The following is a 25,239-nucleotide window of genomic DNA, read 5'->3' on the forward strand; positions in this document are numbered from 1 at the left end:
AGTATTGGATTTATCCTTGAATGTACCCAGGGGTCACCTTAGAGGTGCAAAGGCTAACTACCCTGGCATGGTTGCTGACTGATCCTGACCCACCTGCCACCGCCAGACACAAATCTGCAACCCTAGGGTGAGAGATCCTTCTCTCTGGGATGAAGAACAAAGCCTTCCTGAGTGGAGGTGCTAACAACCCCTCCCTCAGGAATGTGCTCTGCACTGTCCATTTCATTTTCCTCAATCTTGGATGGAAAGAAAATAGCCAATCAGGCGAAGGGAAGTGACCTCTGCCATCAGGAAGAAGTCACTCAGTGAGTGTCACCACCCTAATGTAGATGGTCCACTGGTCACTACCAGGTTCCCCCTAAAACGTCCACTAACTACAGTATTTTTTGGGCATCCCTAGAACAAGAAATCAGATTTGACAGACAGAAGAAGACCTGCACCAAGAAGATCCAACGCATGAGAACTGTGGACCTGCTGCACCAAAAAAAGGCGCCAAGCCCTGCCTGCTGCCAGACAACTGGAAAAACTCTAAAGAATCCCAGAAGACCTCCAGGCTTCGCAAATTGCCAGATAACTCCCTCTAGAATGGAGGTACCACTCTAAATTTACAAGGAACCAACAAGCCAGTGAGGTACACTTCACTGACTGCACTCTAACTTCGGAACCGTACGCCACAGCCGGTCCAAACTTCACACCAAAGTGGGTGATGACAAACCGTGCCAGTGTGTCAAATTTGGTGGCACTGTGCCCTCCAGCGATTGAACCGTACTAATGCCCTAGATATTGGTCACCTAGTTTCAGACATCCCAAAAAACAGTCCACCTAGGACTGTAAAAGGACCAGGAGGAAGCCCCAGTCGAGGAACTTAAAAAAAAAAAAACTAGAGTTATTCCTTTGAGTGTGTGAGCTGCAAGATTGATACTGTCACTACAACAAATGCTTTCCACTTCCCCACGAGCTCGACCAAGCTACCATACAACATTAGAGCATTAGGTGGTCTAGTTTTTACCCCATAAACCAATGTGTGGTTGCCTGGACTCTTCACACTACATAGCGAGCCAGCCTCCTATAGTATTTTTCTACTTTTCTTTTTAGATTGGGTTGCTTAGGGCCAGGGATAACCTTTCACCAATCCCTGAGAAAAAGTTTAGACCGCTAGGGTAGGGTAGGGTAGATACACATACACTAGTCCCATTTCTTAGGTGAGGAATCTAGACAGACTTAGGAGTCTGGATATAGCATCCTTAAGTTCCAGGAACTTAGGACTCTCTGTAGGTCTAGAAAACTGAAGACAAGGAGTAACCCTACTAAACCTCAGCTCCTAGAACTGCTCATACAATATAACCTCCAACTTCCTGAAGAGCAGGGAAACCAAGGTGCGAGGGATGACTCCTGAGAGACAGGCCATGAAGTACCCTTTACCTCAGACTCTGCCTCTGACCATGTCCTAGAGGACTCAGAGGAGGCCTCTAACGACAACCCTGGGATTGGAGAGGGAGAAACTCGCAGTACAAAGGGGGCTGGGTGGGTGGTGGGAGCTTGGGGATGGCACCTAGGTAGGTCCACTTTTACCCCCCCTGGGAGGGTCCAGAAGGTTCGCAGAATGAATAGATCCTCCTCAACATCATCCTCACTCTCCTCAGCTTCCTGTGCTGAGTCCAACTACTCTAATCACTCAGAAGAGTTACTGTTAGATAGGGCTTACCACCTGCTCAAGCATGGGAAATGTAAGCTGAGGCTGAAAAGGGAGCAGCTGGCTCTTGAGAGGGAGCCCCCAGAGGTGGAGATGGAGAGCGAGAATTTGGGGTTAGATGGTGGCAGCAGAGTCCGAGAGGAACACTTTGATTCTAGGACTCTCAGCAGGATAGTTCCCTCTTACAACTCTGGAGATTAGATCCACAAATGGGTAACTGCTCTGGATAGGGCCTGTAAAGTCCAAACAGTCCCTCAGAGGCAGTGGGCATATCCTGTGGCTCTCCTTTGCAGACATTGGAAAAGACAAACTTTTGTCAGATAGGAAAGAGGATGCAGATAAATACCAAGTTTTGAAAGAGGCACTTATTGATGAGTTTGGGTTTACATCTGATGAATACAGGATTAAGATGAGGGAAATCCAGAAGGAGTCCTCTCAAGACTGGGTTGATTTTGTAGATTATGCAGTTAAGGCTCTGGAAGGCTGGCTAAATGGTAGTATTGTATATGACAATGGAGGGCTGTACAATTTGATCATGAGAGAGCACATCCTTAATAACTGTGTGTCTGAAAAACTGCACCAATACCTGGTGGACTCTGAGCTGACCTCTCCCCAAGAAATGGAAAAGACGACGACAAATGGGTCCCCACCAGGGTGAGTAGGAAAACTCATTGTGGAGGTGACCAGAAGAAAAAGAATAATTCTAAATCCCAAGAGAAGGATGGGGAGAAGCCTAAAGACAAGAAGAAAGAGTCTTCTTCAGGTCCACAAACTTCTTCCTGGGGTTGGTCCATATGTTCTTCTTCCTCCAATAGGAAACCCTGGTGCTTTCTTTGTAAAGAAAAGGGCCAAGGGGCATCCGATCCCAATTGTCGTAAGAAAAACGTAAAGAGTACAACTACTACTCCCCCAGTGCCCCTAGCAGTAGCAGTGGAAGTAGTAGTACATCTAAGGGGGTCGCTGGGTTCACCTTGGGTACTGCAGTGGACTCTGGCCTAGTCAGAGAAACCACTGAAGCTGTTGTGGTATCAGAGGGTGGCATTGACCTTGCCACTTTGGCTGCCTGGCCCCTAATATGAGGAAATATAGGCAGCATCCCCTCATTAATGATACTGAGGCAGAGGCTTACAGGGACACAAGTGCAAGTGTCACCATGGTGACTGAAAAACTGGTGTCACCTCAGCAAATTCTACTTGGGTCACAATTACTAAGTGACCAGCGCTGATAAAAACACTAGGTGCCACCCAATGGCAGTTAACGTTAGCTGGGGGAGTTTCTGGCCCTAAGAAAGTTGTAGTGTCCTCATCCATTCCTGTAGAGTATCTTATGGGCAATGATCTGGAGACTTCAGCATTGGCTGAAGTGGAGTTACAGACCCATGCAACAATACTGGGCATCCCTTTGACTGTGTTTGTGGCAACTAGAGCACAGGTCAAGATACAGAGAGAACAAAAAGCACTGGAGCCTGGAACATTGGCCCAGGCAGCTCCCAACAAGAAGAGGGGTAGGAAGGGTAATACATTACCCTCTACACAGATTTCATATGACAATCAGTCTCCTCAGGGATTTTATCTTGCCCCTTGTGAGGAACATGCGCAGAGGAGCTTGGGCCTGATATGGCAGGGATTTTGGGGGTAGGGGGACCCTGTAGGGAGGAACTGAGTCTAGAGTAGAAATCCTGCCCCTCTCTTGAAGGCCTCAGACAACAAGCTGCAGCGGAAGAGGCAGGGGATGTCAGTGGATCCCACAGGATCTACTGGGAAAATGGTCTTCTTTACTCTAGTCCCCAAGCCTGGTGCTACCAGGAGGTTGGTCATACCCCCGAGGTTTAGGTAGGTCGTATTGACCCTGGCACATGACATTCCCCTTGCAGGGCATCTTGGTCAAAGCAAGATTTGGGACAGATTTGTCCCACACGTCTGAAGAAACCAAGGAGTTTTATTGCTCCTGTGTCACCTGCCAAGCCAGTGGCAAGTCAGGTGGCACTACAAAGGCCCCCTTAATTCCCCTACCAATGGTTGGCGTTCCCTTCAAAAGGGTAGGGATTGACATTGTTTTCCTCTTGACCCTCCTACAGCCTCTGGGAACAGTTGTACTTAAATGGTGGTGAACCATGCCACCAGCTATCCAGAAGGTGTTCCCCTTAGGACCACTACAGCACCTGCATTGGCCAAAGCCCTTCAAGGAATCTTTTCTAGAGTGGGTTTCCCTGAGGATGTGCAGTCAGATGGGGTGCAAACTTCATGTCTATCTACTTGAAAGCAATGTGAACGGCAAAGCCGGCTCGAAATGAGGTATGTGAGGAGCAACTTCAAATCCCACTGGGGCATTATGAATGGGATAGGAGGAAACATATGTATAAGTCACCTGAGAAACCTTCCAACAATGGGAGATTTGAACAGAAAAAGTTGGTCTGGTAACCTTAAAAAGGAAGCAATGGCAGATAAATAGCCCTTGAGGGTGCTCAGAGCAGAGCCCTGATGGGCAAGAGAGAGAATAAAGAGGAGAACCTCGGAAAGAGGTGCAGAGAGGGGATCAACATACCTGTTGATAACCATGCCACAAATTTCTTCCAACGACAGGCGTGTATCATTTTGGTGGTTGGACGCCTGGCTGCCAAGATAACATTACAGACTTTGGGCGGAAGGTCGCCACTCACTCTCCACGCAAGGAGGCAGAGACTAGATAGGTTTGGATGAATGACAGTCCCCTGCTGCTGCAACAGAAGACCCTCCCAAAGGGGCAGTCTGATCAGAGGATCAATGGCAATGCTCAAAAGCTCTGGATACCAGATTCTTTGTGCCCAGTCCGGAGCCACCAGGATTACGTGGGCCCAGTCGTGCCTGATCTGCTTCAGAACTCTGGGCAGAAGTGGTATTGGCAGGAAGGCGTACAGGAGGCCTGAGCTCCACTCATGATGAAAAGCGTTGCTGAGCAAGTGCTGCCTTGGAAACTCCAACGCGCCAAACAGCTGACATTGTGCGTTCTCTGCAGAGGCTAACAGATCTAACCAAGGCTTTCCCCACTGCAGAGAGAGACCTTGCGCCATCTCCGGATGGAGACACCATTTGTGATCAACAAAGCATCGACAGCTGAGTTTGTCTGCTCCGACGTTCAGAGAGCCCGCAGATGTTGAACCACTAGTGAAATGCCCTGGCGTTCTAGCCATGTCCAGAGCTGAAGAGCCTCTTGACAAAGGGTCCACGACCCCACCCCACCCCGCCCTGCTTGTTGCAGTACCACATGGCAGTGGTGCTGTTGGTGAACACATGCACCACTTTCCCTTTGAGAGAGGGAAGGAATTCTTTCATTGCAAGTCGGATCGCCCGGAGCTCCAAAAGGTTGATGTGGAGCCTGGACTGCGCCGGAGACCAGAGGCCTCTGATCTCCACCTCTTCCATGTGACCGCCTCATCCCAGGAATGACGCATCTGTTGGTACTGTGAGATTTGGTTGGGGAAGGGAGAGGGATCTGCTGTTGACCCAATCTTGATTCGACACCCACCACTGCAGGTCTTATGCAGTTCCCTCTGAGATCTGAACCGTGTCGGAGTGATTCCCCTGATGCTGCATCCACTGGAACTTCAGGTACCACTGCAGAACCCGCATAAGCCATCTGGCATGGTGGACCAGCAGGATGCAGAAGGCCATTAGGCCCAGCAGTCTCAGAGTCATTATTACCAAAATCCAGGATAGAGGCTGAAACATCGGGATCATAGCCCAAATATCCTGGACTCACTTCTTAGGAGGATAAGCCCAAAACTGCACTGTGTCCAGAACAGCTCTGATGAAAGAGAACATCTGAGAGGGAGTCAGGTGTGACTTCAGCATGTTGATAGTGAACCCCAGTGAATGCAGGAGGTTCGCTGTAGTCTGGAGGTGGGAGATGACTTTCTGGGGTATGTTCACCTTCAACAGCTAGTCGTCAGGGTAGGGGGAAGACTGAAACCCCTAACCTGCGCAGATGAGCTGCAACCACTATCATCACTTTCGCCAACACCTAAGGGGCGCTGGTAAGGCCAATGGGGAGCACGGTGAACTGAAAGTGCTTGTGACATACCACAAATCGCTAGTAACATCTGTGGGCCTGCAGGACGTGAATGTGAAAATAGGCATCCTGCATTTCGACGCTACCATCCAGACTCCAGAACCCAGGGCAGAAAGGACCTGAGCAAGGTTATCATTTTGAACTTCTCCTTCTTGAGGAAGAGATTGGGGGACCAGAGATTTAGGATAGGGCGAAGGCCCTAGCCCTTTTTGGGCACCAGAAAGTAGCGGGAATAACAACCAAGACCTACTTCTGGCGCAGGGACCCGCTCTATGGCTCCCTTGGCCAAGAGAGCCATGACCTAATCGCGGAGAAGCACCAAATGATCCTCCGGTAGATGATCGTATGTTGGTGAAATGGCCAGAGAAGTCTCGAAGGGGAGGGAGCAGCCCCTTCGGACAATTTGTACCACCTACTTCTCGTGGTACTGGATTCCCAGTGGGGCAGGTTATGGCGGATCCTGCCACCAACTAGTCCCGGATGTTCCGACGGACTAGGAAGGCTTGAAAGCAGAGGAGGGGGTGGACCACGTGGCTCTCTCATCCAAGAGCTCGTGGGATCCTGCATCTGCTTCTGCGCAGAGGCTGTACAGCATGCACGGGTCAGTGGCAGGGTGGAAAGAAGCGCGGTTGGGTGCCCCTTCCGTAGCCATGAAAGAAGCGAAAAGCAGACTGTAGGGGGTGAGGAGCAGCTATGAGGCCAAGGGACCGGGCCGTAGCCTGGGAATTCTTAAAGCGATTGAGTGCTGAGTCCGCTTTTTCTATGAAGAGACGGGTGCCATCAAAGGGCATTTCCATCAAGGATTGCTGGACATCCCCTGAAAAGCCAGACGTCCTAAACCAGGTGTGGCGCCTCAAGGCCACTGTTGATGCAACCGATTTGCCCAATGAGTCAGACGTATCCAGTCCACAACAAATCATGAACTTTGGTGCAGAACGGTTCACGCCTCCTCTGGAACTTGAGGCAGCACTTGCACGACCATATCCCAGAGAGTAGGAGAGTATCTGCCCAAAAGGCATGCGGTGTTCACGGACCGCAGCGCTAGACTGGCGGAAGAAAACATTTTCTTTCCCAAGTTATCCAGTGGTAGGGAATGAGGCAGAGGAAGATAAGGCTCTCAGGCGTAGAGTGCTGGGTCAGAAATGTTGGGTCGGTTGAAGCAGGCCGATGGCGGCGGGCAACCGTCCTATTCACAGGAGCCCCTGTGCTGGGTTTCGACCAGGTACCCAGAAGGATGTCCATAAGGTCTTCATTATAGGGAAGGAGGGGTTCCAAATTGGAGGTCCCAGGCTGAAGCACCTCGGTCAGGAGGTTAGTCCTGACCTCCACAGAAAGAAGCTTGAGGTCCAAAACCTCAGCAGCCCTTCTCACCACCATAGGGTATGACGCTCCATCCTCCGTAGTCACAGTAGGGGGAGAAAGCATGCCAGCGTCAAGGGAGGCGTCGCCCAAATCCTGAACCCAGTCCAAGTCAGTGTCAAGCTGGTATTCTAAAGGGTCCAGGGACCTCTCTACACTATCCCTATATCCATACCCATAGAAATAGGGGGTCAGGATCCGCCCTGGGCCAAGGAGAGCCCATGGAAAACGGAATCAGTGTTGTGTGACACCGTTCAGGCTCATCAGGGATCAGTATAGGTGCTGATTGTGGGCCCAACTGACATCAGGAGCCCCGACATCTGTCCCGATGCCAGGGAACGTTGCGTTGGCACAACCGGCGCCGGGACGGATCCAGGAACCGATCCGAAAGTGCCCTCTGGAGACAAGGCCGAAGCCAACGACTTAGAACCTAATGGGGCCCCCACCGTCTCCCCTGGACCCGAAGGCGCTGAGGGTTGGTCAGTCTGCCTAAAGATGAGGTGCATGGCCTCATACAATTCTTTGAGTTGGGCAGGGGTGGCACCAGCTCCTGGAAAGTCTGGGAGGTGCGGAGCCGATCCAGACAGAGGCCCCGAAGACTGAGGCCTAGAGCGTCGACTCTCTTCCCGCGTCTTGTCGTCCGAGCGACAGGGCGAAGAATGTTTGGCCTTCTTGTGACCCGAACATCCAGATGACTTGGACGAGACCTTCCTCTCGAACGAGATCGGAAGCAACATGGAGTCGAGTGACAGGCCGCCATGAGCATCAGGGATCACTCCCTCAAAGCTTTCGGGTTCATGGCCTGACACTCGGAGCACGACTTCGGGTCATGGTTGAGCTCCCAACACCAGAGGCAGACGAGGTGCGGATCCGTCACCAACATCATTCGGTGACAGGAGTCGCAGGGCTTGAATCCGGTCTTTCGGGACATCCCTCGATGCATCCAAAACTCATCAAAAAGAATCGACAATAGTGTCCCAGTAAGTCAAAAAATGACTAGCAGTAGCTCTTCTCCAGATCTGCGCGTAGGCTAGGCGGAAAGAAAAGAACTGATGTCAGCATACCAGGGTGGCTCCTATACACGACCACAATGTAATCACAGGGACCACGACACCAACGACGTCTACGTAGTCAACCCACTCCACATAACTGCATGCAGGAGTACTGCTCGAAGAAAAATCTTTGGATCCAGTCTGACGCCTGGGGGAAATTCTAAGGTAAGCAATCTGCAACTAGAAGTCTCTACCAGATAATTTAAGCAACGGTGTTGATTTTGTCATAAGGAAAGGTGTAGCATTAAAATGAGCGGAGCCATAACTCCAGCATTTGGAGTGGCAAAGCATAGTGTGACGTGCTACCAGGTTCCAGAATGGCCTTCCAAGAGAGACTGCTGATTTAGGGCTCCCAGTTCAGGGTGTTTAAAGCAAGTGTTGACAAGAAGGTGTAGAGGTGGTCGGGCACCTCCACTATTATTTAATGGAGAAACATAAGAGGATCTTAGTGCCACAGCTAAGTTGAAGGTATCTTTTAAAATAACTGAAACACTGCCTATCAAAACATTGCAGAAGAGGAGAGAAAATCTGTAGCTGTTCCAAAATTGAGATGGATTTTTCAGAGAAACAAATATGCAGATTTACTGCTGAGAACATCCTTGCACACTGTCACAGTCAGATCTAAACTAGTGTTTTGAAGAGCACAAGAAACTTTCAAGTTTTGATCGTGTACCATTTACACTGCTGCTTTTTCTGGAGAGACAGATACAATGGAAGTCAAGCATCCTACAGGACAGCTATTCTTTAATCGAGGTGATAAGTCAGTACAATCACTAAGATTTGCTTAATGTTTCTTGAGCACTCTAGGATTGATTTGTTGGTAGGGACATTAACATTCAGAGCCATGGTCAGGATCTAGTCACCTAATGTAGGATCAATAACACATTTCTGGTTCTTGCAGTTCATGCAGGGTTTGAAATGGTATGTTTTTGTGAAGAAACATAGATTTAAATTTCAGGATACCAGAAACCTATGTTATGAATACAAAGGATCTTGAGATGTTTATAACTTATGCATACATAGATTTTATATAGTCATATTTTCTAACACAAACATTACCTGTATTCTGTACACTTGCACTCTAATGGACTTCTGATGTTCTGAGGCACTGTATTCCACTTTCAAAGCTGGCAAGTAATTTCGCCTTATAGGAGTGTCAGTTTGCATAATTTTCATATCCACATTATTGGGAGTAAAACAAGCCTTAAAAACAAAAAGACGATAAACTGATTTAAAAGAACATGCTCGTCCCAATCCTACTCATACAAAACATAATACAGATTTGATATAAAAACAGCAAGCTCTTACATGGAAAGGTACTTCACACAGGCATGCAGTACAACACACTTTAAGAACAGTCTCATGAAGACACCACATTAACAAATAAGTGATTGTCATGCATTAATTTAGGGAATATTCATTTATTCACAAGCTTATTTAAATAATCCAGAGGTTCTGAAGTGCCGCACAGAAAATTAAGATACCCAGTATTTCAACAATACTAACAAAGAAAGGTGTATCCTGAAGAACAAGTTACTTTCCTTTGGTAATACCTTATCTGGTAGAGAGGATATCTAGATGCAGATTTGTTACCTAAGAATTTCCCCCAGTCAGTCTGGATCCAGAGATTTTTCTTGAGCCCCTCTGCACCATTAGGTGGCGTTGACCTCCACGTAGGTCATCAGCGTCAGCCGCCCTGGATATGATGTTGCAGGACCTATATAGGCGCCACCCGGCACGCTGACCTCAGTTTCTTTTCACAACATTCCACGACAGAAGCACAGAGCCATGAAGAACACTGACCACTGGTGTGTCAGAACTAAGGCTCTGAAAGGAGAGTCCCTCTCCCTAGAAATCCGTTTGGAGTGCAGGAAGGATATGTGGGTTGGTAAGGAATCTGCAACTAGATATTGTGGCTACCAGATAATGTGTTACCGCACGTAAGAAACTTGTTCATCTGATAGAGACATCTAGTTGCATATTCCTTACCTTAGAATAGATACCCAACCAATACCATCCCCAGAGGTGGATCTACGAACCAAGATCATATTAGAAAAGTCCTGCAGGACTGAAAGGGCAAAGTACCTATCCCTACAGACCTGACTGTCTAAGGAGTAGTGTTTGGTGATCGTGTGCAGAGACGCCCACACTGCTGTATGACAGACGTCAAGGAGTGGAACGCTGCGTGCTAACGCAGTGGACAAAGCTTTAGCTCTGGAAGAATGAGCACGCAAACCCTCAAGGGGTTACATCTTAGTCAGTGCATAGCACATTTTAATGCAGACTACGGCCCATCAGGAGATGGTCCCCTTCAGTGCTGCCTGGGCTTTTCTCTGCACCCACATGACCGACAGAGTTGATCGTCCACCCGCAACTCTTTTATACAATCAAGGTAGAACATCAACACATTTTTGGGTCCAGGCGTTGGAGTCTCTCCTCTTCCTTAGAAGGGTGTGAGTGTGTGTGTAATAAATAGGCAAGGTGATGGGTTGGCCTACATGAAAGGGTGAAAGGGCGTAACCACTTTGGCAAAAAGAAAGCCCAAGTGTGAAGCACCACTTTGTCAGGATAGATGGAAAGGTAGGGCAGCTTAAATGTCAATTCCTACAGCTCACTCACCTTGCGAACAGATGTAATGATCACAAAAAAGGCTGTTTTTAATGTTAGAAGCCACAAAAGGACAAATGTGAAGAGGCTCAAAAGGAGCGCACATTAGGAATCTCAGAACCAAATTCAAATCCCATTAGGGCATAATGAATGGGGATGGAGTTAACATATAGGTAAAACTGTAGGAAAGCACCCTTTCTGGCATGATTAGCCCTCACTTTGTGCTTGGTATCTGATGTGATTTCGACTGAAGGAGCACTGGATTCCTGCTAACAAGGACCCCAGGGCTAGATCTTACTCCCTAAATTGTGCAGCTGTTTCTCCCAATAGGCACCATCTTGAGCACCATCTGCAAGTGCCTAGTAAGTGGTACCCGTGGTACCTAGGGCACTAAAGACTGTTCCAAAGGCTTGCAGCATGAATTGAGCCACCCTCATTGACCCCTCACCAAATGCACACAGTGCTGCCATCACAGGTTGCATGTCTTGGTGCAGATCAAAGTGAAAACACGACCTGTCACATATCCCCGTGTGTCAGGTCCCCTACCACTGCATGTGTTATTTGTAAGTCACCCCTACTATGTATTCTTCGATTCTTAGACATAGAAAGTGGACAGAGAGATAATTTTAAGTACCTTTGCTACACACTGGTCATTACATCTTTCCCAGATACTATACATCTGATACTAATAAAATGTCACTGAATCCAGTGATAAATGTATTAATACATGCACTCAGAGGACTCCTTAGAGATTCCTCCTAAAACCTAGCCGGCTGCTAGTGTGCCAAATGACTAGTCTAAACTAGTACAGCCACCCTAGACAGATTTCTGACCTCCTGAGGTGAGAGCCAGTGATCTCAAAGGCCAGGAACAAAAGCCTTCTCTGGGGTGAGGTTTTATCACCTCTTCCAGCCAGGATGGACATTCCAGTGCGGGAAGCTTCAAAGGACTAGCCACCTTTGTGATGCGACACAGGTCGCTCCAGATGGAGGAGATGACCACACCCGCAACCCCACTTTTTGGTGGCCAGACAGGTGGGAAATTTAGTAAGATAAGAAGGTGTGCCCACATCATGCCAGTCCCACACTCTAAGTGGACCAACTGATGTGGACACCGCTTTTCAAATTCCCCAATCTTGTTTTGGACGGAATTAGCATTCTAGGGTCAGGGTTATGCCCAGTTCCCAGCGGAAGTGGTCATATAGAGGGTGTAGTCACCCTAAAAATAGGCAACCCATTGGCTGCTACCTGACACTACCTGTAACGTCCCTAATCTGAGTATTTGGGTGGCACCCCTGAATCCAAGAACTCAAGAAAAGAAGGCCAGAGAAGAGCCACTGCCCGGCGAGAAGAGCTGTGGACACAGCAAGTGTGATGACAGCAGGACCCATTGGAGCCGTGCGGCACCAATCCCCAGGGTAAAGGACACCCTGCACAAAGTACTAACAGTGAGGGTCCATTACAGATTCTCACTGCACCAGGACCAAGCAGCCGTCGAGGGATGTCAGCACTACTGAGTCCCACTGTGTGAGTGGCCCAGCAGTTTTGATTTTTTCCTCTGCCAGCTATTGGCCTTTAACCGTGAGGAGTATATTTGTGCACACAGCACAGCTGCCCTCAACCCACCCAGCCCCTGAAGAACCAGCTGTGTCCCCTTGTGACCTAAGTCCCCATGTGGGAGCTTTCAGACTTGTCCCAAAGTCCTACGTTGCAGCCTGTTTCTAGGTGGCTTACTCTTCTCTGTAGTGGACCCAGCTGCAACCTCACCAGCACCCTGTTCCTGGTGAAATCGAGGAAGCCCCATCCGAACTGCTGGTAGTATTTTGGACCTTTGGCCCCTACATCTCTAAACCCAGAAGGTTAAACCCCTGAAACAGACTGTACTTGTCTTTATGCATTATTGACTTTTTCTTCCATACCATTGCATTTTGCGTAAAGGTGCACAGGTTTTAACTCTTTACTTAACCCCATTAGTGCATGTGTTGGCCAAGGCCGACACCAGTGAGGGCTTTAATAAAAACCTGCAGTGCTTTGAACCTGAGGATTTTTTTTTTTTTTTATACCTTTGGGAGATGCAAGAAAAGCTTCTGCGTCTCCCCCCGCCGCCCTACCCGCCCATCTGTGACAGCGTGCTGACATCACACTTTTTCCCCACCGGAGAATCGAGGAAAAGGTAGGCGTCCTCTTGCCACTCCGGTGTGGGTAAATCAGGCCAAAACCTGCAACCCCAGATGCCAGGGAGGCATCAATGGAAAGAGGAGAGTCTCCTCTTTCCAGCGATGCCTCCTGGCAACGTTTCCGTGGCCAGGAAACTGGGCTAGGCACCAGAGATCTTGCTGGTGGGGGGTGGGGCGGTTTCAGCCCTAGTGTAAGTGGGCCGAACTTCACCCCCCACCCCTGGAGAGTCGATATTTAAAATAAAAAAATAAACGAAGGATCTTTCCCCTGACCGGCGATCACGTCACCAGGAGATAAAAAAGAAAAAAAGGTAAAAAAATATAAATTAATATAAATTAAAAAAATAAAATAAAAATGGCATGCTGGTCCTCTTGGCATGGGCTGAAGACCCTCCAATTTTTTTTTTTTTAATACATGTGGTTTTACTTGGGGGGTCGCCCCCCTGGCAAACCACATGTATACAAAATATTGTAGAGACTGACTATCTGTGTGTGTGTATATATATATATATATATATACATATATATATATATATATATATATATATATCAAACCAAAACCCTTTCAGGGATAGAGCGACGCATAAATTATGCAAAAAACAAAGGAGAACTCTGGGAAGTTCCCAATTTTAGGTGGAGAGCTGCTCTAGTAAGGAGCACCCTGCAACACCAGCGACACTCTAGATTTGCTCACCTCAAATGTCTGCTTATCTAGCAAAGTCTTTAAGCATAGGATTAGCACAGTGCCAAAAGCCATTTACCACTCCAGGCACAGTATTAAAGCTGTAATACTGTGCCTGGAGTGGTAAATGGCTTTTGTCATTTTACAGCTCGGCAAGGATGACACTATGTCAATTCTATGCTTAAAGATTTTGCTGTACAAATGGCAAAAGACTTTGTCACTATCTAGCTCGGCGAGGATAGCACTGTGCTAATCCTATGCTTAAAGACTTTGCTAGATAAGCAGACATTTGAGGTGAGCAAATCTAGAGTGTCGCTGGTGTTGCAGGGTGCTCCTTACTAGAGCAGCTCTCCACCTAAAATTGGGAACTTCCCAGAGTTCTCCTTTGTTTTTTGCATATATATATATATATATATATATATATATATATATATATATATATATATATATATATATATATATATATAGAGAGAGAGAGAGAGAGAGAAAGAGAGAGCGAGAGACAATGAGAGCTCTCTCTCTCTCTCTCTCTATATATATATATAGATATATATATATATATATCAGTCTGTTTTTATTAATGTGTGGGTTTTGTGGGGGCAGAAAGCAGCCCACAGGGAAACCACACGTATAGATTTAAAAAAGTGATATACAGTGAGTGTCTCTCTCTGTATATATATATATATATATATATATATATATATATATATATATATAAAATAATGTCACTTACACAGTATACATCTGTTCGTGGCATGTAGTGCTGCAGATTCACATGCTATGTATTGCTTCCATCTAGTCTTGGGCTCGGAGTGTTACAAGTTGTTTTTCTTCTAAGAAGTATTTTCGAAGTCAAGAGATCGAGTGACTCCTCCTCTCGGTCATAGTGCGCATGGGTATCGACTCCTTTGTTAAGATTGTTTTCCCGCAAAAGGGTGTACTAAGGAGTGATATAATGTAAGAATGTAAATGTACTATTTAAGTAATAATGAAAATAGATGTCCATGCAAATGTAAATGTATATACATATTTACAAATAAGTACTACAACTCCAGGCTTCCGGGGAGGAGGGAGGGTGCATGTCAATCTGCAGCACTACATGCCACAAACAGATGTACACTGAGTAAGTGACATTTTCCGTTCGATGGCATGTGTAGCTGCAGATACACATGCTATGCATAGACTAAAAAGCAGTTGTTCTCCCCCAAGATAATGCGGTGGCTAGCCTGTAGGAGTTGGAGTTGTTTTAAATAATGTTTTTATTACAGCTTGACCAACATTGGCCTGCTGCTTTGAAAGTACATCCATGCAGTAATGCTTTGTAAATGTATGTGGTGTAGACCTTGTGGCAGCTTTGCATGTCTACCATTGGTATGTTTCCTAAGAATGCCATAGAAGCACCTTTTTTCCTAGTGGAATGTGCTTTAGGTGTGATTAAAAGTTGTTGTTTTGCCTTAATGTAGCACGTTTGAATACATTTAACAATCCATCTAGCTAATCCTTGTTTAGAGATAGGATTACCTTTATATAGTTGTTGAAAGGCAACAAAAAGCTGTTTAGTTTTTCTAAACTCTTTTGTTCTATCCACATAATACATTAGAGCTCTTTTAAGATCAAGAGTGTGGAGGGCTCTTTCTGCAGTTGAATCTGACTGTGGGAAGAAGACTGGCAATTCCACTGTTTGGTTTATGTGAAAAGGTGATACAACCTTTGGCAAAAAGATTGGATTCGTTCTAAGTACAACTTTATGTTTGTGTACTTGGAAAAAAGGTTCCTATAGAGTGAATGCTTGTATTTCACTAACTCTTTATAATGAAGGAATGGCCACTAGGAAAGCAACTTTCCAAGTTAGAAATTGAATCTCACAGGAATGCATGGGTTCAAAAGGTGGACTCATTAGTCTTGTGAGTACAATATTGAGATTCCAAGCAGGAACTGGTGGTGTTCTAGTTGGAATAATACATTTTAGTCCTTCCATGAAGGCTTTGATAATTGGAACTCTAAAGAGAGAGGTATGTTGTATAGTCTGCTGATATGGCAGTAAGATGAATTTTAATAGAAGAGAAAGCTAAATTTGACTTTTGTAAATTAAGTAGATAGCATACAATATCTTGTACTGATGCTGTACGTCGGTCAGTATTTTTAGACTGACAGTAATTTACAAATCGTTTCAATTTGTTAGCATAGCATTGTCTAGTTGTAGGCTTGCATGCTTGTTTGAGAACTTCCATACATTCTAATGGAAGTTGCAAGTATCCAAATTCTATGACTTCAGGAGCCGAATCGCTAAATTGAGAGCACTGGGATTGGGATGTCTGATTTGTCCTTTGTTTTGTGTTAGCATATTTGGTCTGTTTGGAAGTTTGTAGTGAGGTACTGCTGACAGGTCTTGGAGTGTTGTGTACCAATGTTGTCGTGCCCATGTCGGGGCAATGAGTATCATGGCGAGAGAGGTTTGCCACAGTTTGTTGACCAGAAATGGAAGTAGTGGGAGAGAGGGAAAAGCGTAAGCAAATATCCCTGACCAGTTGATCCACAGAGCATTGCCCTTGGGCAGAGGGTGTGAGTGTCTTGATGCGAAGTATTGTCATTTTGCGTTTTCGCTTGTTGCGAATAAGTCTATTTCTGGTGTGTCCCCACCTTTGAAAGTAATGTTGAAGTACCTGAGAATGAATCTCCCATTTGTGTATCTGTTGGTGTGTTCCGCTTAGGAGATCCGCTAGCTGATTGTGTATTCCTGGAATGTATTCTGCTAGTAGATAAATGTGATTGTGAATTGCCCATTTCCATATTTTTTGGGCTAGAAGGGATAGTTGCGATGAATGTGTCCCGTCTTGTTTCTTTAGATAGTACATGGTTGTCATATTGTCTGTTTTTTATCAAGACAGTCTAGTGTTTGAGTAGTGGTCGAAACGCTTTTAGGGCAAGGAACACAGCTGATAATTCTAAATGGTTTATGTGATAATTTAGCTGTTTTTAATTCCATTCCCCTTGTATTGTAAGGTTGTTGAGATGAGCTCCCCAACCTATCACTGATGCATCTGTTGTTATTGTGGTCTGAGGCACAGGGTCCTGAAATGACCGCCTCTTCTAAATTGCTGAGATTCCACCATTGAAGGGACTGGTGCGTTTGGCGGTCTAACAACCCTAGATCTTGCAATTGACCCCGTGCTTGAGACCATTGCTGTGAGAGGCAATATTGTAGTGTTCTCATGCTTAGTCTTGCATGGGGTACTATTGCTATGCAGGACGCCATCATTCCCAATATTTTCATGATAAATCTTACAGTGTATTGTTGATTTGGCTGCATGTGTGGTATGAGATGTTGGAAAGCTTGAATCTTTTGTGTATTTGGATAGGGTAAGGCTTTGTGTGTATTGAGAATAGCACCTAGGTAAGGTTGCACCTGTGCTGGCTGAAGATGCGATTTTTGGTAATTGAGAGTGAACCCTACTGTATGTAGGGTTTCTATTGTGTATTGAGTGTTTTGTTGGCATTGTATAAAATTGCTTGATTTTATTAGCCAATCGTCTAGATATGGAAAGACAAGTGTGTGCTGTCTTTGTAGGTAAGCTGCAACTACTGCTAGACATTTTTGGCAATACCATTGGAGCTGTTGTTATGCCGAATGGGAGAACTTTGAATTGGTAATGTTTTCCCGCTATCACAAACCTTAGGTATTTTCTGTGAGCTGGATGGATGGGTATATGGAAATAAGCATCTTTGAGATCTAATGCAGTCATGTAATCTTGTTTTTTAAGTAGTGGAATGACGTCCTGCAGAGTTACCATGTGAAAATATTCAGACAGGATATATAGATTTAGTGGTCTGAGATCTAGAATGGGTCTGAGAGTGCCATTCTTTTGTTGGAATGAGGAAGTATAGTGAGTATACCCCGTTCCATGTTGAGATTTTGGAACTAATTCTATTGCTTCTTTTAGTAGTAGCGATTGTACTTCTTCTTGTAATAGAACGTTGTGTTCTGGGGACAACCTGTGATAACAAGGAGGAATATTTGGAGGGGTAGAAATCAATTCTAGGCAATAACCACTGCGGATAATTGAGAGTACCCACTGGTCTGTGGTGATATTTTGCCATTGGGAGTGGAATTGCAAACAAGAGATGTGTGGGGTTGTGGCATACTTATAAAGTCACTGATTTGATGGGGTAGTGACATTTTTTGAGGCCTAGAATTTGCCTCAGACTCTGAAGTGTTGCCTTCTATAAGAGCCTCTAAATCCCTCTCTCTGGTACTGTTGTTGCTGACCTTGTTTAGGCTGGGAGGTAGAAGCCTCCGTAGATTGGGGCTTGAATCCTCATCTAAATTTCTGCTTACAAAAAGGAGCATCTGTAACGTGTTGTGTATAGGGCTCCCATTGCTTTAGCAGTGTCTGAGTCTTTCCTGAGTTTTTCTATTATGGTGTCAACCTCAGGACCAAACATGTGTTTCTTATCGAAAGGCATATTCAGTACTGCCTGCTGTATTTCTGGTTTGAATCCAGAAGAACGTAAACATGCGTGTCTGCGTATGGTTACAGCAGTACTCACACTTCAAGCTGCTGTATCTGCAGCATCAAGGGCAGACCTTATCTGGTTATTACTTATTGCCTGACCTTCCTCAACAATTTGTTGAGCCCTTTTCTGATGTTCTTTTGGCAGGTGTTCTAATAGCTCCTGCATCTCCTCCCAGCGAGCTCTATCATACCTTGTTAGCAAGGCTTGTGAAGTTGCAATGCACCATTGGGTTAGCTGCCTGTGTAGCTACCCTCTTGCCAGCAGCATCAAACTTTCTGCTTTCTTTGTCGGGGAAGTGGCAGCCCCTGACAATTGACTATTGGGCCTTTTTCTGGTGGCACTGACAACCACTGAGTCTGGAGGTACTTGATGTGTAATGTAAGCAGGATCTGTAGGTGCAGGCTTATATTTCTTATCTATGCGCGGTGTTAAAACCCTTGCTTTAACAGGCTCCTTAAATATCTCATCTGCATGCTTGATCATGCCAGGTAGTATTGGGAGGCACTGGTAACGTGAGTGTGTGGAGGACAAGGTTATTAAAAAGAAAATCCTCTTCTAAAGGCTCACTGTGCATGAGCACCCCGTGGTAAGCAGCTACCCTACAGATGACCTGCGTGCATGCAGTTGTATCCTATGGTGGGGAAGGTTTTGAAGGATATAGGTCTGGGTCCTTAGCTGGTATAGGATCTGGATCATACAGATCCCAAGGATCAACCGTATCACCATGAGAATAAGTATGTGAGTGTGTTGGTGAAGGCAATGGTGGTGGGCTAATGGATGGTGGTGAAAAAGAAAGTTGTGGTGAATGTGGGGGAGAAGTATGCAGAGGTAATGGATTCTCCTTCCGTTTAAAAATCTTTGCTGGTGGTGGAGCAGTATTGAGATGTTCCTGAAAAGTCAACTTTCTAGTCTGTGGAGGGAGTGCAGTAATGATCCTCCCAGTCTCTTTATGGATATGGATCCTTGATTGTCTTTCATCCAAGATTTCCAGAATCGGTTGAAAATCAGTGTCCTCAGAAATGTATTCTGATGGTTTAGATGATTTAGAGGACTGGTCATTATATGGTTTGGCGCTCTGCTTTAGGTGACTTGAAAGCCCTTGTTCTTCTGTGTAAGAATAAGTTTTCCGCTCTGAAGTGTGCAGTTTTTTTGGGTCCAAAAATACAGCCTGTTCTTTCGGCTCCGAGGCAGGACATCGAGGTTCCAACTCCGATGAGTGTGGACGCCGACTCGGTTCAGAAGTTGGGCTTTTGGTGGATTTGCTCGACTTCGGTATCGAAGTAGGTGTGGCTTTCTTCAGCGCCAAACCCGAAGGCCGGTCACCGAGTATTTTTTTGCGGGTCGAACCATGGCTCTCTAGCAGTGGTGCACCCAAGGCCTTGGATGACTTTTTTAGGAGTGGGCGTAGGGGCAGTCGTACTCACGTGCTGACCGGCACTGATGAGTTGGCTATCTTTCTCCGAGTCTTCTTCGGAGTCGGTGTCCTGAATGGAAACTGCAGTCCGTGCCTGTTCTTCCTCAAGGGTGTCGATATACTCCGTACTCTTCGACACCATTTCCAGTCTCCTGGCTCTCTGGTCACGTAGTGTCTTCTTGGATAGGAACGATCGAGAGGCTTTACAATCCTCTCCTTGGTGATCGGGAGAGAGACACAGATTTCATACTAGGTGTTGGTCTGTGTATGGAAATTTCACGTGGCAGCGAAGACCGAATCGGAATGGAGTACGATCTATCAGGCTTCGGTGTGGTAGGCCCGAGCAGGCCTGAGATGGGTGCTCGCACCCAGAAGGTCGAAAATTGTTTTTCAAAAGTACTATCTGCTCGACTATAGATGGAAACGCGATCGAAACAATCCAGACCGTCAAAGAAAGTTATCTAGAGTTTCTGATTCGAAATCGCAGAGCGACAGGAAACACGTCCGAACCCAACCGCAGTAAGAAAACAATCTAACAAAGGAGTTGAATCCCATGCGCAGTATGACTGAGAGGAGGAGTCATTCGATCCCATGTCTCTGAAAAGACTTCTTCGAAGAAAAACATTTTGTAACACATCGAGCCTAACACTAGATGGTGGAAGAAATGCATAGCACGTGTATCTGCAGCTACACATGCCATCATTCTGTGGCCAGGAACAAAGCCTGTACTGGGTGGAGGTGCTTCACACCTCCCCCAGCAGGAACTCTAACACCTGGAGGTGAGCCTCAAAGGCTGACCCTTTTTGTTACAGCGCCCACAGGGCATCCCAGCTAGTGGAGATGCCCGCCCCTCCGGCCACTGCCCCCACTTTTTGCGGCAAGGCTGGAGGAGATTATGAGAAAAACAAGGAGAAGTCACTCACCAGTCAGGACAGCCCCTAAGGTGTCCAGAGGTGAGGTGACCCCTGCCTTTAGAAATCCTCCATCTTAGTTTTGGAGAATTCCCCCAATAGGATTAGGGATGTGCCCCCCTCCCCACAGGGAGGAGGCACAAAGAGGGTGTAGCCACCCTCCAGGACAGTAGCCATTGGCTACTGCCCTCCCAGACCTAAACACACCCCTAAATCTAGTATTTAGGGGCACCCCAGAACCCAGGAAATCAGATTCCTGCAACCTGTAGAAACAAGAAGGACTGCTGACCTACAAGCCTGCAGAGAAGACAGAAGACAACAACTGCTTTCGCCCCAGCCCTACCAGCCTGTCGCCTGACTCGAAAACCTGCAACCAGTGACGCATCCGACAGGGACCAGCGACCTCTAAAGCCTCAGAGGACTGCCTTGGACTAAAGGACCAAGAAACTCCTGTGAGCAGCGGCTCTGCTCAACAATAGCAACTTCTTTGCAACAAAGAAGCAACTTTTAAAGACTTCACGTTTCCCCCCAGAAGCATGAGACTTCACACTCTGCACCCAAAGCCCCCGGCTCGAGATCCAGGGAACAAACACCACAGGGAGGACTCTCCGGCAACTGCAATCCCGTGAGTAGCCCAAGACGACCCCACAGCAGCGCCTGCAGAGAGAATCCAGAGGCTCACCCTGACCGCGGCTGCCTGTAACAAGGGAACCGACGCCTGGAACAAGCACTGCACACGCAGCCCCCAGGACCTGAAGGAACCAAACCTCAGTGCAGGAGTTACCTGCAGGCGACCCTCTGCCTAGCCCAGGTGGTGAATGTCCCGGGAAGCTCCCCCTGTGCCTTGCTGCACCGCTAGGGTGACCCCCGGGTCCCTCCATGGAATCCTATCTAAAACCTGACGCCTGCTTTGCACACTGCACCCAGCCGCCCCTGTGCCACTGAGGGTGTGTTTAATGTGCCTACTCGTGTCTCCCCCAGTGCTCTACAAAACCCCCTTGGTCTGCCCCCGAGGACGCGGGTACTTACCTGCTGGCAGACTGGAACCAGAGCACCCCTGTTCTCCATAGATGCCTGTGTGTTTTGGGCCCCTCTTTGACCCCTGCACCTGACCAGCCCTGAGCTGCTGGTGTGGTAACTTTGGAGTTGCCTTGAACCCCCAATGGTGGGCTGCCTATGCCCAGGAACTGAGACTTGTAAGTGTTTTACTTACCTCCTAATCTAACCTTTACTTACCTCCCCCAGGAACTGTTGATTTTTACACTGTGTCCACTTTTAAAATAACTTATTGCCATTTTAACAAAGACTGTATATGATATTGGTTTTATTCAAAGTTCCTAACTTACCTGTGTGAAGTACCTTGCATTTTATGTGTTTACTTCAAATCTTCAACCTGTGGTTCTTAAAATAAACTAAGAAAATATATTTTTCTCTAGAAATACCTATTGGACTGGATTAAGTCTTGGAGTGTGTGTTCCTCATTTATTGCATGTGGGTGTACAACAAATGCTGAACACTACCCTCTGATAAGCCTATTGCTTGTCCAAACTACTACAAAATAGAGCATTAGACTTATCTTATTTTGCCACTATCTTACCTCTAAGGGGAACCCTTGGACTCTGTGCACACTATCTCTTACTTTGAAATAGTATATACAGAGCAAACTTCCTACATTGGTGGATCAGCGGTGAGGTCTAAGACTTTGCATCTGCTGGACTACTCAGCCAATTACTGATCACACGACTAACTTCCAAACATTGTCATTAGAAACTGATTTTTTAAATTTGAGCTATTTTTCTAAATTTGTAAAAGTCCTGCTAGGGCCTTGTGTAAGTCCCTGTTAGCATTTCTATTGGAGTTTAAAAGTTTATAAAAGCTTGGATTTAAGTTCTAGAAAGAGTTTTTAGATTCTTAAAAAGTTATCCCAACTTTTAGAGAAATAATGTCTCGCACAGAAGAGATGGTGGTGGAACTCAACCTCATCCCGTACCTGCATCTACGGATGTCAGAGCTAAGGACTCTGTAAGATAAACAATTTAAAAACTGGGTCCAAACCTACCAAAATTAAGCTCCAGGAGCTTTTGGTAGAGTTTGCAAAGGACCACTCCTCTAAGAATACTCCTACAGAGGGGGAAGATAGTGACCAGGAGGATGATTCCCTCCCTCCTGTACTAGTTAGGGAGGCCAGGGTCCCTCAAACCCTGACTCCATAATTGATAGTCAGAGATACTAGTTCTTCCACAGGGGAGACCAGTAACTCTGGAAGCATTGAGAGCAGCCTCAATGAAGATGACCGCTTGTTAGCCAGGATGGCCAAAAGATTGGCTTTGAAGAGACAGCTCCTAGCCATAGAGAGGGAAAGACAAGAGATGGGTTTAACTTCCATTTATCTAGGCAGCAACATAAATAGGGTCAGAGAAAATACTGACATGCTAAAAATCCCCAAAGGGATTGTAACAAAATATGAAGATGGTGATGACATCACCAAGTGGTTCACAGCTTTTGAGAGGGATTGCGCAACCAGAAAAGTAAACAAGTCTCACTGGGGTGCTCTCCTTTGGGAAATGTTCACTGAAAAGTGTAGGGATAGACTCCTTACACTCTCTGGTAAATATGCAGAATCCCATGACCTCATGAAGGCTACCCTGATTGAGGGCTTTGGATTCTCAACAGAGGAGTACAGGATTAGGTTCAGGGGGGCTCAAAAATCCTCTAGCCAGAACTGGGTTGATTTTGTTGACTTCTCAGTCAAAACACTAGAGGGTTGGATTAATGGCAGTGGTGTAAATGATTATGATGGGCTGTATAGCTTGTTTATGAAAGAACATCTGTTAAGTAACTGTTTCAATGATAAACTGCATCAGCATCCGGTAGACCTAGGTCGAATTTCTCCCCAAGAATTGGGAAAGAAGGAGGACCCCTGGGTCAAGACAAGGGTGACCAAGACTTCCACAGGGGGTGACCAAAAGAAAGGGGTCACAAAGCCTCCCCAGAGGAAGAGTGTTAAGACATCCAAGGGAAAAAGTAAAGTCTTCTACAGGGCCCCAAAAACCTGCACAGGAGTGTGGGTTCAAAGCCTCTTCACAATCCTCCTTCGGGTGTAAGGGTAAAAACTTTGATCCCAAAAAGGCCTGGTGTCGCAGCTGTAATCAGCATGGACACCAAACTGGAGACAAGGCCTGTCCCAAGAAAGGTTCCACAACAACTACTACTCCAGTTAGTTCTGGAATAGCCAGTCTCCAAGTGGAATCAACAGTGTGCCCAGAGCAAATCAGGGGTTACACTGAAGCTACATTAATCTCAGAGGGTGGGGTAGCCACACCTGCTGCCTGGCCGCCTAACATGCAGAAATACAGGCAGCAGCTCTTAATTAATGGGACTAGAGTAGAAGCCCTGAGGGATACAGGTGCAGTGTCACTATGATGACAGACAAACTGGTTTCCCCAGGACAATACCTGGCTGGACAAACATATCCAGTCACCAATGCTGACAATCAGACTAAAGTCCATCCCATGGCAATGGTAACTTTAGAATGGGGAGGGGTTACTGGCCTGCAACAAGTGGTAGTCTCTTCTGCTATACCAGTTGAATGTCTGCTTGGAAATGATCTTGAGTCCTCAGCATGGGCTGAGGTAGAACTCAAAACCCATGCAGCCATGCTTGGTATCCCTGAACTGGTGTGCGTCACAATAAGGGCACAGTGCAGGGCTCAGAGTGAAAAAGAAGTGTTGGAGTCTGGAATAATGGCCCAACCTTCCAAGAGAAAAGGAAAGAAGACTGGGGAACCAGGTTCACAACAGAAAAAGAAACAGAACCTGTCTTCTCAGGAAGAAGTTCTATCCCCTGAGGGAACTGAGTCCATGGAGCTAGAACCTTACCAGATTGAGCTCTTGGGCCCGGGGGACCCTCAAGGGAACAGCTGTGCAAGGGGCAAGAAACTTGTCCCTCTCTTTAAGGTCTATGACAGTAAGTAGCTGAACAAGAAAAAGGAAATGTCAGTAGAACACACAGGGTCTATTGGGAAGATAGACTCCTTTTCACTGAGGCAAGAGACCCCAAACCTGGTGCCACTAGGAGGGGTAGTGCCTCAGGGGTTTACAGAGTTCATTCTGACCTTAGCCCATGACATTCCCCTTGCTGGGCATTTGGGACAACCCAAGACATGGGAGAGGTTAGTCAACCATTTCTATTAGCCCAATATGTCCCAGAAGGTAAAGGAGTTTTGTACCTCCTGTGTTACCTGCCAAGCCAGTGGTAAGACAGGTGGCCATCCAAAGGCACCCCCTCATTCTACTTCCAGTGTTGGGGGACCCCTTTGAAAGAGTGGGAGTGGATATAGTTGGTCCACCTGAACCTCCCACAGCATCAGGGAATCAGAATATTCTAGTAGTAGTGGATCATGCTACTAGGCACCCTGAGGCAATTCCCCTTAGGTCCACTACTGTCCCTGCAGTAGCCAAAGCACTCATTGGTATTTTTACCAGAGTGGGATTGCCTAAGGAGGTAGTTTCTGACAGAGGTACCAACTTCATGTAAGCTTACCTAAAACACAGGTGGAATGAGTGTGGGGTGACTTACAAATTAACCACACAATATCATCCACAAACCAATGGTCTTATTGAGAGATTTAACAAGACATTGAAGGGCATGATCATGGGACTCCCTGAAAAACTCAAAAGGAGATGAGATGTCCTCTTGCCATGCCTGCAGAGAGGTGCCTCAAAAGAGAGTAGGGTTTTCCCCCTTTGAACTTCTGTTTGGCCATCCTGTTAGGGGACCACTA

At 46.5% G+C, this 25,239-nt stretch overlaps 1 protein-coding gene across 2 annotated transcripts in view; it reads right to left on the reverse strand.

Moving 5' to 3' along the window:
- The window catches only part of VPS13A (vacuolar protein sorting 13 homolog A), a 1,844,906-nt gene that overhangs the window by 608,553 nt on the left and 1,211,114 nt on the right, over positions 1–25,239 (reverse strand). For both annotated transcript variants that reach the window (XM_069230089.1, XM_069230094.1), the window contains exon 56: positions 9,211–9,354. In XM_069230089.1, coding sequence (XP_069086190.1) covers positions 9,211–9,354 — 144 coding nt within the window. The remainder of the gene's footprint in view (positions 1–9,210; positions 9,355–25,239) is intronic.

Source organism: Pleurodeles waltl, chromosome 1_1 (assembly GCF_031143425.1).
Source record: "Pleurodeles waltl isolate 20211129_DDA chromosome 1_1, aPleWal1.hap1.20221129, whole genome shotgun sequence".
Classification (NCBI taxonomy): Eukaryota; Metazoa; Chordata; class Amphibia; order Caudata; family Salamandridae; genus Pleurodeles; species Pleurodeles waltl.